At 38.9% G+C, this 15,763-nt stretch overlaps 1 protein-coding gene across 8 annotated transcripts in view; it reads right to left on the reverse strand.

Annotated features, from left to right (window-relative positions):
• Nucleotides 1-15,763, reverse strand: part of PPP2R2C (protein phosphatase 2 regulatory subunit Bgamma) — a 320,765-nt gene that overhangs the window by 14,739 nt on the left and 290,263 nt on the right. For all 8 annotated transcript variants that reach the window (XM_025187313.2, XM_014576070.3, XM_006128213.4 and 5 more), the window contains one exon: nt 7,609-7,778. In XM_025187313.2, the coding sequence (XP_025043098.2) occupies nt 7,609-7,778 (170 nt within the window). The remainder of the gene's footprint in view (nt 1-7,608; nt 7,779-15,763) is intronic.

Raw genomic sequence — 15,763 nt, forward strand, 5'->3', positions numbered from 1 at the left:
TTTTAACAAATCTTTGTTTTAGAATTTGTCCTATACCATTGCCCTTAGAGGTTGGTAGATTTTACAACAACAGAGAACTTCTAACTCTTAAACAAGATGTCTTGATTGTCTATAGTTCAATTAAAAGAATGCTTTGGAATTAGTAGCAGGAAAGTTCTGATAAGATCATGCTCTTCTGAGCACACTACAGATCACCTCTCTCAAACACAGTTGGTTTCTTTTAGCGTGAATTTCTGAATTCTAGCCTGATTCCAAAATGGATCTTCTCAGCTGATACAGCAGATGTGCTAATGAGAGAATGAATGATCTAATTTAAGTGGCAAATAATCATAATGTTAGATCTATATTGTTTTTCACTTACAATTAGGGCTCTGAGAGAAAGAAGGTTCCTGCTCCATTTATAAAAATTAGGGCTGTCAAGCGATTAAAAAAATTAATTATGATTAATTGCGATTAAAAAATGAAATTGCAATTAATGGCGTGATTAATCACATGCGCTGCCCCTTTGAAACGCTGTGGCGGCGTTTAAAAGATGCAGTACTGTGGAAGTCTGGGATCAGCTGGAGTCCTCAGCTGACCAAAGGCTCAGTGCAGCTGCCCCTTTGAAACACTGTGGCGGCATTTCAATGGGGCAGTGCTGCAGGGAGCCAGGGGTCAGCTGGTGTCCCCAGCTGACTCCAGCTCCATTCCTTGCTGCTTCTTGGAAACGCCAGGACGGCATTTCCAAGGGGCAGCACCGCAGGAGCTCGGGATCAGCTGGAGTCTCTAGCTGACCACAGGCTCTGTGCGGTGCTGCCCCTTTGAAACGCTGCCGCAGTGTTTCAGAGGGGTAGCACGTGCGATTAAATGTGCAATTAATCACAATACAATTTTTTTAGTCACTTGACAGCCCTAGTTTTTATAATTGGAGCAGGGACCTTCTTTCTCTCAGAGTCATAATTGTAAGTGAAAAACTATATAGATCTAAGATTATGACTATTTGCCCAGCTGATCCCTGGATCCACTTTGAGCTGCCACTTTGAAGTGTTGCTCCGGCCCAGCGCATTAGGAGCCCCTTTCCAGCTGATCCTGGGCTTCCTGCAACTCTTCCCCTTTGAAGTGCTGGAGTTGTGCTTCAAAGGGGCAGCGCAGCATTAACGTCTGCGATTAACGCATTAAAACAATTAACTCATTAATCCTGCCCTGCGTTAATCGCAGGCGTTAACGCACATCAATTGACAGCCCTAATAAAAACTATAATCTCTTTGTATTACATTATATAGCAATTCAGAAATAAAGTATATAGCATCTTGTTTACATGGACTAGTAGTCAGAATGCTCTCCCACTGATCACTACTTCATATCAGTGATTATGTCTGAGATCTGAAAACAAACCACGATTTCTTATTTTGCATGCTTTGCAAGTGAGAGACACAGAAGACCTTGTTTTAGGCTATGGAATGTGAGATCATCATAAGAGGATTGCATTTCATCAGACCTTTAATGAATTCATTTTTTTCTTCTATAGGATACAGAAATAAAGAGCCAGAGAATTCCTGCCTGCTCAAGGCCTAGTAAGTATCTTATAGAATCACAGAATATAGGATCTTCTATAGGATATTCTTCACTCCCACACTGAAATAAAGAGCCAGAGAATTCCTGCCTGCTCAAGGCCTAGTAAGGATCTTGATGGTCTCTAGTAGCTGTTACAACATTCCTAATCTTTACCCAGGAACAGTAAACAACATTCATAGGAAAGTTGATTAGATGACTTCTGAGGATGTTCCATATCAATGCAATGTACCATAAGGGCCAAATTGATTCCTAGCATTAGAAAGTACCCTGCCACTGACATTTATGGAAGCTATGCCTTGTTTATGTTAGATCTAAATTTGCCTCTCCTGGCTGTGGCATTCCCAACACATGCTCAGCATCCTCCTCTAGTCAACAGCCTAAAATATCTCCAACAAGATATTTTAATGCCAGTTTCATTGCTCTGTCTGGCTAGTTCACTCAAGTTTTATTAAATCTAGAAGTGTTTGTAACAGCTGCATGATGCTGCACCGTGAAAAAAAATCTTTCAAATCAACTCAATTTTTATGAGCTATAAATTTCTGTCATGGATTAGTTTTTAGAATTAGATTATCCTATGTTAATATATGATCAGTTAAAGTACGTCAGCTGAACATATTATTTAATATCTAATAAACATGTGGGAGATGTGGGTAGAATGTTTCACAGTTAAATGCATTTACTGAATGTTGTACATTGTGATGCATGTTCATGGTGGAGACTTCATATACCCTACACAATTAGATCATTCTACCTTCCAGACTTCTTCAGCAGAAATTGGCAGGGTTCCCTAATTGTCACTCATCTCTGAGGTGACTTAATCATTGTCACACTTGTTAATTTTTAATTGTATTACAGGATTGGAATTATTTGTATTAATAGTACTGTGTTATATGAGTGGGGCCCTTTTCTAAATATCTGATTGCCTAGCACAAAAATCAACACAACAAGGAAATTGACAAAAGGGGATGGGGTAGTTTGAGAGGATAAAGCAGCAGTAAAATGATATGCATGATATTCTTTGGTCTCAGATCTCCACTTGCCTTGCCATTTTCATCTTTTGTGCTCTTTTTTCTGCTATCTGTTCCGTATACCACCTGTCCGCTGTAACTAATGCTCCCTTTGAAAAGCGTGTTCAGCTCAACTTCACTTCAGCCCATACTATGCAGTGCTTTGTGTTTCTCCCACTTTCATCCTTCCTTCTGAATTTCTGAAGTTCTTAACTCCTCATTATCAAGATGTTGATGCTCCGTCCTCCACTGGCATTCACAAATGCCAGTGCTCATTTGTCAGCTCTTCGCGCTGACCTTTCTTTTCACTCTTGCTCACACTGATACCCTCCAAGGTAACTGTGAAAATCTACACTGTTAACATTTTGAATATCTGTCCTTTTTTCCACTGTCATCTCCCACTCATGGAATGTGGAACCATCCTAAAGAATGAGGTTATCAAATCAGCACCCACTGTATCAGTAAATTAAACAATGTACCAGAGGCAACCAGGCACTAACACTACCAAGATCATCCTCCTGTTGGGCTCTTCAAAGACAGCACCGGTCAGAAGAGTGGTTGTGGAAGCACATGCTGCTACCACTTTAAGACAGGCACAGGGGTAGCTTACACTGGGAACTTTTGGAAGGTCCACATCTCCTCTGTAGGGGCTCAGGGCCACAATTTTCCTCTCTTTCACCTACCCTTGATTAATTGATTGATGTGACTGGCAATTTAGAAACATGAATTCAGTGGGATAATCAAGGCCAGTAGCACTGCAGGAGTGTTTAAAAAAATCGAATACCACAAGCAATAAAAATGATTGCACTTGTATACTTAGGGTTCTATTTATTATTAATAATAAATAATAATAATAACAACATTTCCACTACTTAGTGAATTCTGAACGTAAAGCCCCTACTATTTGATGGTAGTTTGATAATAAAACTGGATTTTTATTGTCCAAGTATTGTTTGTATGTGTTATCTTTCCACTTGTGGAAAATGTTCTAATCTTCATAAAAGTGTTCTGAAGGAATTGCCACCAGAATATTCCTTTCTAGAACAATGCTCCTCTGGTATGTAAGCCCTTGATAGAATTATTAAGGTATTCTATGCTCTGGGGAAACAATGGGGAGCTATTTTGGAAAAATATATTTCAGGCAGGGATTGCCATGGCAAAAGGCATATTGGTCTGAATTATTGACATTAAGCCTTGTCTACTTTGTGGTATCAGTGTGATCCCAAATGTGATCAACTTTGGTTGTTGCTAACAGAGTTCTGTATTGTTCTGACCAGCAAAGTGATCAGGCCTTAGAAAATTGCATGAGACACCTATTTTAGAAGATGTCCTGGAAACCAAATTCTGTCCATGGAACAGTTCTAAATTGTGTCTCTTCTTGACCTCTATAGAAAATCTCCTATAGTGACCCTTCATGTCAATAATCTCATCTTGTCTCCAAAATATATACATTCCATATGTGTACATGGCACTTCACTGACAGTCCAAATTTAGACATCTACAACAAGGGAAGGTCAGGCACAGTGAATTAAAAAGGCCAAGGGTTGCAGTAAAAGAACATGGTAGTAGTTGTAGTTAGCAATAAGCTTAACAGTTTTCTGAGAGCAAGTCATGTATAAGTGATGTGACGAATAGGAAGAAGGCAGGAAAAATGGTGAACTCATCAGAATAAGAGAGGAGGGAAGGTAGATGGAGTGGATAAGGGCAGCAATATCAATAGAAAGAAGGTGCTTCTGTAAAAAGGGGAATGTGATGGGGAAACACAGAGAGGGATATGATATGCCACTAAAAGTGAACAAAGTCACTATGAGAGAGTTTGAATATTAGTTCATTTGGATTGACCACTGGAAACTGTGAGGGCTCCCTCCTTTTCTCTAGTGCAAACACTAGCTGATTCCAGACACCTGATGCCTTTTGCAGGCCCCCCTATCGAGAGGCTGGGCGATGAAATAGAAATCTGTTGAAATGGAAATATGTTATGTGTATTCCTTCTAGCAATTAAAAGGGAAACTGAGAAGAAAATCAGGATGCAGTTCAGAGCACATCAGATGGTATAATTTTTCCTCTAACTTTATTTGGTGGCAATAAGCTCAAGATAATGCAGTTCAGAGTCCTGAATAGGATGTATTGGAAGTCTGCAAAGTCGTGGCTTATAAGAACTTGGTATTTGTTGAAGTAAACAACGTTAACAAAGTAAACAGACTGATCCAAAATACAAATAATATTGGCACTGAGTAATGAATATCATTGATGGGATGTGAGGATAAAAATTGCCCTGAATCTTCAGTTACTTATTGTATGTAAGTTCCTGCTATAAAAAACACATTTTACAATGGTTGTCCATAGCACTACCCAGTGTAAAATAGGAGACAATTTAGACACAAAATTTTAGCAACATGGGACACAGAAGACTGATGAACGACAAGGAAAGCCTCTTAAGAATTTTATATCCTTAGTATGATGATGATTCACCATACTTTAAAACAATATTAATATTATAGATGAGGAATCTTCTTGCAGTATGGGTTAGGCTGAAAAAGATGAAATGATGTAACTCAAATTTTTCTTATCTTATTTATTGTCTTTTTTTAAAAGTAAGCTTTTCTTTGCTGTTTGTTTGTAGTTGGAAAGGCATGACCTGTAGATACACTCCATTAAGTCCAGATTTTCAGAACTGTGTATGAGCAAGTACATGTCCAATTTGCACTCACAGTTATCATACTTATATGTGAGTTGTAGTAATCACCTGTAGAAATATCCGTGTGTTAAAAATGCACAGTTCTAAAAAATCCTGGCCTTCATTGCTGCCTTCTGGGTACATGTTAAGGTGTTTAATAATTTTTCTTTCTTAATTTGTATTTGCTGATCAAACATTCATGTGCATGTGGCCTGGTGGGCATAATATTTTCATAAGAAAAATATATTTTAATATCTCTTTTCTATAAAATCCAGAACCTTATTTTCCAAAGAGGACAAAGGGGTGCAGAAAATAGCCTAAATATTTTTAATCCTAATCACTGATGTTATATTGTCCTATGATGCATCCTCTCATAAGATAAATCACTTGTGATCTTCCTTATTTTGTCAGCTGCAAAGGATTTATTTAACTCAATGGCATCACTCTACTCCCTACTGTGGGTAAATGTTTGTAAAGAAAAGACAATTTCTAGTTTAATGGAAGGCAGCAAGACCTAGTTTTAGACTTTCCAGCTTTTTATAAGCTTCTGATTATTGCTATCAGTACTGAAAAAAGTACATTTTACTCATTTCCCAAATCTCTGAATGGAGAAATATAACCTTTTAATTGGCCCCACTGCTAGGTGTCAGGTTGATTTAAACATGGCTAGTTTATTTCAAAGCTTCCTACATGCGGAAATAAAAGCAGAAGTCAGACTCAGGAAACATGTTGGCCTAACCATCATTTTCCCTCCAGGAAAAAGGCTGCTCAAGACATTAGCATATATGCAAAATTGCTCATTGCTAAAAGTCCTAAAATCTTAGGCATGGATGTAACATGCCAAATACTGTTTTATTTCCCTCACTTCTCATCATGTTTTACCGAACAACCAAAATCTCTATCACATTTCTCACTATCAAGGCAGTTAAATTACTGGAAAAAAGTCAGGAATGCAAATTCACATCTTTAAAGGCTAATATGGGATTTAGCTACCCAAGTCCTATTGAAACTAATGAGATAGAAACCTGAGTCTGAACTGGGTGCTTGTACAGTTAAAGAGAAAATTTAAACAAGACCCAAAATACTATCATGCTGGGATTTGGCACTCCTGATAAGCCAGACTCCTGGGTTCTTATCAATGTTACCAGGAGTTCAAGAAATTTTTTAAAAAAATAGAAGAACAAACCTCACAACCCTACTCCCATGGCAGAGAACGCTGGACTTTACATCCACTGACCTCAAATGTGGGAATATATACACTAGAACATTAGTTTCAACTTCTGATATCCTGCAGGCTATCCAAAGGTAGGCATTACTGATCAGCCCAACTGTATTTTTAGATTCTCATTTTACATGTGCTTATGCAGAACACAGTTTGACAGCTTTTCCCCACTGTATTTTTGCAACAAGGATTTTTGAGGGCATACTTGTCCCACTTTGAGTGAGCTTAGAATATTTTAAGCTCAGGCTGTTCTTACCAGATGGCACAGACTCCAGGACCCAAATTCACTACTGGCTGAAATCAGTATTGCATATTCCAGCACTGAGTTTGGTCACCTCGTGTGAGTCAGACTGGTATTAGTCAAACTCCCATGGGGATGACATCTTGTTATGATTTAACAAGAGTTTCTTTCAGGATGAGGTCAATGAGGGTGCATCTATACTGTACCCTGTGCATCTACACTGCACCCGTAGCTTATTTCAATGTTATTTTGAAATAGCTTATTTCGAAATTTGGTGCTGTATACACAGCACTTATTTCAAAATAAATCGCTATTCCAAAATGTCCCTTACTCCTCACGGAATGAGGTTTACAGGGACGTTGGAATAGCGAGCCCGTTGTATTTCGAAATAACGGGTGTGCTCAACAGATGAGGATTGTAGATGTAGCCCTAAGAACTCTAGGAAGAACTTTAGGTGTGGTATTTTCAAAAGCACTCTGCACTGGCCTAATTCTACTCCCACTAACTTAATGGTACAGTTCTCATTGACTTCAGTGGGACCAGAATTAAGCCAGTTTTGCATACTCTTAAAAATTCTAACCTGCATGTTTATGACAACCATTAATTGTGGAATTACATAAGGAAAATGTTAATTAGAACTAAAGAGATGATTCTCCTTAATATAGATAGCAGCTGTTTTAAGGGCCAAATTCAGGGCTTTGGTATTGGTCCATTGACTTCAGAAGAATCAATACTCTCTCACCAGTGCTTTGAGTGCTCAAGTGAATCATATCTAGTCTTTATTTTAAATGACTTGTATAACAGTCATCTCAGAACAAGCACTGGGGTGCTACAGTACACGATGAATACATTTGGAATTTTAAGATGTTTTTACAGTGGTCCATTTAAAAATGCAGCAAACATCTACCTGATATGTTTCTATAGGCTTCGTTTCCATGTTCAGATCCCAAACTTTGACAGTGAGGTAATCCCTTGTTAGCATATATCTGCCACTGTGACTGAATTTAACATCTGACACTGAAGAGATAATTTCTGAAAAGAACGATCTGTTACTGGGGTCTTCCGGTTCTTCAAATACTGTTTTTGGGGGGGGAAAAAAGAGAGAAAATGAAATTAGAATATGATAAAATATTCCTTTATTCAGGGCTTCTCTTTTGTAATAATTCCTTTAACCATATAAATCTATACCATATTAAATAAATGACATGGCTGTTAATTTCTTCATGGTATCTTTAAATAAGAATACAAAATTCACATTTTAGAACATGGGCCGTGACAGTGTTGGAGGAAGTAAACATGATGGCTCATTTAGATTACAGATGATGGCCATTTAGAATTGAGTAACAATTATACTTAGAATTATTATTTATATTACACTACTGCTTAGGAGCTCCCCGTCATGGACCACAACTCCATTGTTCCAGGTGCAGTACAAACATACAAACAAAAGGCAGTCCTTGCTCTAAAGAGCTTATAAAGATCCCAAATGGCTTTACAAAACTGTACACCAGAGATGAGCAATTATTTTCACAGAGGGGGCACTTCATGAATTTTGGTATGTGATCAGGAAGGTATGTATTAAATGACTCTTAGTCACAATCCTGAAAAACGTGACAAAGAAGTTGTGCAAATAACTTACTTTTCAGTTCACTGGCCAAACCAAAACCTAAAACAACTGTTTTGGGTCAACATAAAATGATTTTTAGTTTTTTTAGCAACTAAAAATGTTTCTAAAAAAATTGGTGATCAAATCAAATGAAAACAAAATGCTTTATTTCATTTAACCAATTTTACCTTTTTTTTAAATTGCAGAAAGTTTCAAAACTCAGTTATTTCAAATATAAACCAGAAATGTTTCATTTTTAAAATGTCAAAATCAAATTTTTTTTGACTGAAACAATTTTGTAATTTGACATGCTTCGGCAAAATGGTTTGGTTGACCCAAATCTACATTTTGGCAAAAAGATATTTATCAAAAACACTGCTTAGCCTCAGTCAAGAACTTCATTTTATGTATTATCTAAAGAAGCAGAGGTCCTGCATGACATAAGGTGACCAGCTGGTTCAGTAGTTACATAGGTGGAAAAGCAATAATTAGTTAATCACCATCACTATACTTGCAACTTGTTTTTCCTAGGAGGGCTTCCATCCCATTACTTACCAGCTGAAATCTTGCTTAAACTGGGAGATTTATTTACCTGTAATGATTTTTTTCTTAAGAAAAAAAGTCCTCTGCATCTTCTGCCAAGGCATTTGGTATATTGTACAATATAATAAAATATTAACCATGGCTAAGATTTTCAAAGGGGCCTATGGAAAATAGGTACTCCACACCTATGAAAATGGCCCCTCTGAAAAATTCTGACCTAAAATGAAGAGCTACAATTAATTAAATATATAGTACACACTACAGAATACTAAAATAAATAAAAGTAATTAATTAATAATTATAATAATTAATATGCACTCAGGCCTTTAATCTGAAAAGCTCAACATGGTTTTTCAAAAGGAGTATTATTATCCCTATTTTGCAGATGAAGAAAGTTGAAGATTGACTTATAGATAAAAATAAAAGGTATCAAGCATATTTTGGATAGAACTATTAATTAATATTGTAACACAGGGCCTACAGGCCACAGGTCCATATGATAACTTATCTAAACTGAGGCCTAAGACCTAGAGATTTAACGGAAGCAACTAACCAGTAAGTGACCCTAGCTTATAAGTTGTCACAAGACAGCAGTGACCCTATATCGCCAGATATCATAAGATAGAATACTGCACTAAGCAAGTGTTGTTAAACTGCTGATATTTAGGAAATATATATTGCATAGGGTTGCCAGGTGTCCGGTTTTGAACCAGACAGTCCAGTATTTGAGTTTTCTGTTCGGGAAACAAATTGAGAAAATATAAATGAGAAAATATAAATGTCCAGTATTTTCTAAATAAGATGTAATATAGATTGTGATGTAATGTCAAGTGTGTCCAGTATTTTTGTTGAAACCATCTGGCAAAGCTAATATTGTGGAGATTTTTGCAGACATAGGCTGTGTCCAGACTCCATGCCTCCGTCGACGGAGGCATGTAGATTAGCCAGCTCGGAAGAGGGAAATGAAGCCGCGATTAAAATAATCGCGGCTTCATTTAAATTTAAATGGCTGCCCCGATCTGCCGATCAGCTGTTTGTCGGCAGATCGGGAGAGTCTGGACGCGATGCCCCGACAAAGAAGCCTTTCTTCATCGACACAGGTAAGCCTCGTGAAACCAGGTTTACCTGTGTCGATGAAGAAAGGCTTCTTTGTCGGGGCATCGCGTCCAGACTCTCCCGATCTGCCGACAAACAGCTGATCGGCAGATCGGGGCAGCCATTTAAATTTAAATGAAGCCGCGATTATTTTAATCACGGCTTCATTTCCCTCTTCCGAGCTGGCTAATCTACATGCCTCCGTCGACGGAGGCATGGAGTCTGGACACAGCCATAGGGAGACAACAATGTACTGACCACAAGTTGTTATAGTGATTGAGTGACATAAATGTTAATGAGTACAAGGAGAATTAACAGCCCAAGCACCCCCACACAGAATCAGGAAGAGAACTTGGATTTCCTGACTCCTAGCTGCCTGTGCTAACCACTTAATATTTTTTCTGTTTAAAAGTCTCAGAGGGGTAGCTGTGTTAGTCTCTAACTAGAAAAAATGTTAACAACTAGTTCTGCGGCACCTTGGAGAATAACAAAAAATGTAGATGGTATCATGAGCTTTTGTGGGCACAACCACTTCTTTAGATGAATCAGTGAGTTGTGCCCACAAAAGCTCATGATTCCATCTATATTTTTTGTTAGTCGCTAAGGTGCTGCAGAACTATTGATTGTTTTTTAAGTTTTTTCATACTTTTTCTGCACATTAAGTTCCTAGTCTGAGGTGAGATGTCTGCAAGTAACTAAGGAAAAGCATTTACTAAGGATTTAGATAAGTAAAGTGGCTTTCTCCCCCACGTACCTTTAAAGCAACACAATTAATGTGCATTTGTGCATCATTACTTTTGTAGACCACCAAGACTTAACTTCTCATTAAAATTCAAAGTAAATTACAGCTTCAAAGAATCAAAATAATGTTATGCTGAAAAATAAAAGAGTTGATTATATGTGGGTTAACTCAGAAAATGATGGGCAACTTTCTTTGTGGGCGGTGAGTGAAATGCAGCCATCCCTTGCACACGAGAATAGACTGTATTAGAACACATGCAACAAATATAAATGACAATGAATCACATCAAAAGAAAGAAAGAAGAAACTTTACAGTCAGAGAGTAAACGAACATCTTTAAACAGCTCTCTAAAAATGTGCAAGGCATTCAGTACAATAGATATTTTGTAATTATCCTGTCAAATTTTTCACAGAAAACTGATGAGCACAACGCAATTATCATCTCTCACACCTCTTCCCTTTAATCTGTCCAAACCATATATTGTGAATGGCAGAAATTTCATCCTCCTAATTATGATGCAACGTTGTTATTAAAACCAGAAAGAAAAAAAAACACTAAAGTGCACTATCATTTGTGGCAGTGATGAGTTTTCTCCGTTTTTCATCTTAAAAGCTCTGAGTTCTGTCACTAATTTCATCAGGAGTTAGGTCAGAATGGCTGTGCTCTCTAGGGGTATGTCTAGACTACAGGCTTTTGTCGACAGAAGTTTTGTCGGCAGATACTGTCGACAAAGCAACTGTCGACAAAGTACATCTAGACTACATCAGGTTCTGTCGACAAAGCAAGGTGATGTCTGGTTGGTGGTCGGTTTCAAGCGGAGTGGCCCAAGGATCACTTCTAGGACCGGTTTTGTTCAACATCTTTATTAATGACCTGGATGCGGGGATGGATTGCACCCTCAGCAAGTTCGCAGCTGACACTAAGCTAGGGGGAGAGGTAGATAAATTGGAAGGCAGGGAAAGGGTCCAGAGTGACCTAGACAAATTGGAGGATTGGGCCAAAAGAAATCTGATGAGGTTTAACAAGGACACATACAGAGTCATGCACTTGGGATGGAAGAATCCCAAGCATTGTTACAGGCTGGCAACTGACTGGCTAAGTAACAGTTCAGCAGAAAAGGACCTTACAGTGGATGGGAAGCTGGATATGAGTCAACAGTGTGCCCTTGTAGCCAAGAAGGCTAATGGCATATTAAGGTGCATTCGGAGGAGCATTTCCAGCAGATCTAGAGAAGTTATTATTTCCCTTTATTCGGCACTGGTGAAGCCACATCTGGAATATTGCGTCCAGTTCAGGGTCTCCCAATATAAAGGATGTGGATGCATTGGAGAGGGTCCAGCAGAGGGCAACCAAAATAATTAGGGGGCTGGAGCACATGACCTACAGGGAGAGGCTGAGGGATTTGGGTTTGTTTAGTGTGCAGAAAAGAAGAGTGAGGGGGGATTTGATAGCAGCCTTCAACTTCCTGAAGAGAGGTTCCAAAGAGGATGAAGAGAGACTGTTTTCAGTAGTGATCTATGGCAGAACAAGGAGCCATGGTCTCAAGTTACAGTGGGGGAGGTCTAAGTTGGATATTAGGAAAGACTATTTCACGAGGAGGGTGGTGAAGCACTGGAATGGGTTACATTGGGAAGTGGTAGAATTTCCATCCCTTGAGGTTGGGATGATTTCGTTAGGTAGGTACTGCTTTGGGCAGGGAGCTGGACTTGATCACCTCCTAAGGATTCTATGATCCAGCCCTATGATTCTATGATAATCCCCATTATAATTATATCATATGTATTTCATGGAAAAAAAACTAATAATCTTATAATTTTCATGAAAAAAATAAATCAAAATGTTAATGAGTTCCAAAAGTCAATGTTAACTACACAACTTAACTCTTCCCACTTGTGTGTTTTGCCTTAAAAATGTTTTTATTTCATATTAATTGCCAAAATCTTAATATGCAAACTGCTTTTTTCTTCTTCTATTCAATATAGATATGTTTTAGGTGCTAGGGAATACTAGTCCAGAAATTTTCAATCTGTGATTTATGGCCCACAGGTAATTCACAGAGCAATTGCTGATGGTTTATGGGGAAATGGCCAGTCATCTCTGGAACCAATGCTTCCTCCTTATTTCCAAATGCTAAACTACAGTAAATACAGCTAAAATACTGTGTTTCTCAATATTATTTTCCACATATGCTACTGGTATGGATGAAATAGAAATGTGAAGTGATTGGGAATGAAAGACAGGTGGTCCTATAAAATAACATTGGAATTATGCACTCTCCAATACTGTATGGAAAAAGAGCCCCTATTCTGGGTGTGTAAAAGAGATTGGAGCTAAGTAGATATTTTACAAGTCACCTTTCCTCTTTCCAAAGAGCAGACAAGACATAACGTACACCTGATTAAAGTATATTTTAATAGTTACATTCCTGCATTTCTTTTGTTTGCCTGGACTTATTTTCTGAAACAGTGGGCATGCAACATTTTTACTACACTCCGAGGGAGTGACAGGTATTCTGCACCATAGAAAAATCATCCCACTTTGCTTTGGTTGTTTAATGTTCACCACTGACACCAAAAACTTTTAACCTATCTTTTCATGATTCTTAAAACAAATAAACAAGCAAACATCCTCCCCTCCCCCGGACACACACACACAAACAGTTCACAGTGTAAGGATGCAGTGTATTGCCTCAATGCAATCACATATCTTAAACAGTTGAAAAGAAACATTCATGATACCGCAAAAGGACCGGGTGTAACAATTCAAACTTTCTGAAAACATTTACTGCTTCCCCCCCCCCCCCAAGTTTCTGTCCTTGGTAGTTCTGACTAGATTGACATAAAGCTTAGGTTTGTCAAGGCATTGCTATAAGTCCGCTTCTAAATAAATATATAAACACTGTTAGGGTACATCTACAATGCAGTGCTATTTCGGTATCCCAAAATAGCTATTCTGCATCTTTTAAACAAGCCCATTATTTCGAAGTAGCTTTTAAAATAACAGGCTCACTATTCCTACATCCCTGTAAACCTTATTCCATGAGGATTAAGGGACATTTTAAAATAAGCTATTTTGAAAAACACTCAAAATAAGCTACGCAATTTGTGCAGCTCAAATTGTGTAACTTATTTGAAGCTACGGGTGCAGCATAGATGCACCCTAACTCAAAGAACTGACTGATCTGTTTTAAAGTTAAAACACTAACAACCTCTTAAAATATAATGGGTGACATTATCTGAAGCTATGCTATACAGTGATAAATTCATATAAAAGAAATAGTATAGTGACAGGATAAAAGAAATGTCAACTGAACAAAGTTTAACTAGTATTTCACAGAACTGAAAGGAAAGACCTAGACAGCACCATTTCTGCAAAGAGCTGTTATCAAGGCAACTTCAATGGTTTTCTACAAATGGAATACCAATAAACTAAAATCCTTGGGAACGTCTGTTACAGCAGGATAAGAGACAAAAATAAGTTTCTGTTACTTCACAGCAGAATGGATTCAGAGTAAAGCAGAATCATGCCTAGCTAACATTTAAGTATCAGAAAAGTATTTAAAAAAGTAGACCTGCAAGATGGTAGAGACTGCAGACAGATGACATGAGAGTCTACTGTGCAAACAATGAACTCATACATGATATAATGATAAAAGGATGTTCTACAAAACTTGTAAATGTAAACTTCTCTGATTGGATTTATGAAAAGTCATGTCATAAGTATGGTAGTTTTTCTGATTCATCTAGGATGATTTAAGCTATATGCTCCCCTAGAATTTAAAGAAGTGGGGGCAGATCCTCAAATGTTGTGAATCTGTACAGTTCCTTTGATCACAATCAAATTATGCCAATTTAGAGAATCTACCTGAGAATCTAGCCTGAGGACTGTACCATTCTTTGAACATTTGGTTAAAGTATTTATTTTAACAGGCTAATTTAGACTCAGGATCAGCAACCTTTGGCTCCCAAGACAAATAAGGCTCAGTAAGGAGCCAAGTATGGCTCTCTTGCTGCTCCAGCTCACCCTTCCCTTGTTCCCCTAATAGCAGGGAGCCTGCACTGGCACTCCAGCCTCATGCCTCCCCACAAGATTGTAGTGTCAGTTTCCTGCGGGGGGGAGAGGGGGAAGGGGTAAGAGGAGGGAGGAAGAAAGCTACCATGCCAGATCTAACTCACAGGGAAGCAGCTGTGTGCACTGCTGCTTCCCTGCCCTGCCCCCACCTGAGGGAACAGCAGTGTGTGGACATGCTCCCTGGAGGCTTTCCCCTGCTCCCACAGGCCAGATTTCCAGACCCACGCACCTCAAGCCCCTTCACATGCCCCCTCCACTGACACACCTTATCCTCAGCCTGCTCCTGCCCTTCCCCCCCACCTTCAGCCTGCTCTCGCACCTCCACCTCCTGGCCAGACTCAGTACGCTCCTTTGCTCCTGCACTTTCCTCTCCTGGCCACCCAGACCTCACACCCTCCCGCCTCCTAAACCACATCTCCCACCCAGATACTGCACCCCCATCCCTACCCCACTCACTGGTAGGGTTGCCAGATAGTTTAACCAAAAATACCGAACACGCCCCCCCCCCCCCCAAAAAAAAACACCAGGAAAAATTCTGTTGAGGAAAAAAAAGGGGGAGACCAAAGTAGTTGAGAAAAAAAAGGACCCCAACATCAGTTATTACGCAAAAAGAAATAAACAAAAATTAAAAAATAAAAAATCAGCATGGCCCCTTTAAGAAGATGCTTTTTTGATGGTGGCCATTTTGTTTTTCTGTTCCAGCCACAAGACAAGCCCCTGAGGAACCATGTAAGGGGGTGGAGGGCGACTGGCGGGGGGTCCGGTGCAGAAACCTGGGGGAAGGCCAGCAGCTGGGCCCAGTTGCTGAGTGTCATAGGATTGCCAGGTGTCTGGTATTTTCACCTCCTGGCAGGGAAAAAAATAATCAGAAAATACCGGACGTTTTAGGTGTCTGGTATTTTCTGAATTTTTTTTTTACCGGACAGGAGGCGAAAATACCAGAGACTTTCCAGGTCAATACTGGACACCTGGCAACCCTATTCACTAGCAACCCTGTCCCACACA

This window comes from Pelodiscus sinensis, chromosome 5 (assembly GCF_049634645.1).
Source record: "Pelodiscus sinensis isolate JC-2024 chromosome 5, ASM4963464v1, whole genome shotgun sequence".
Lineage (NCBI taxonomy): Eukaryota > Metazoa > Chordata > Testudines > Trionychidae > Pelodiscus > Pelodiscus sinensis.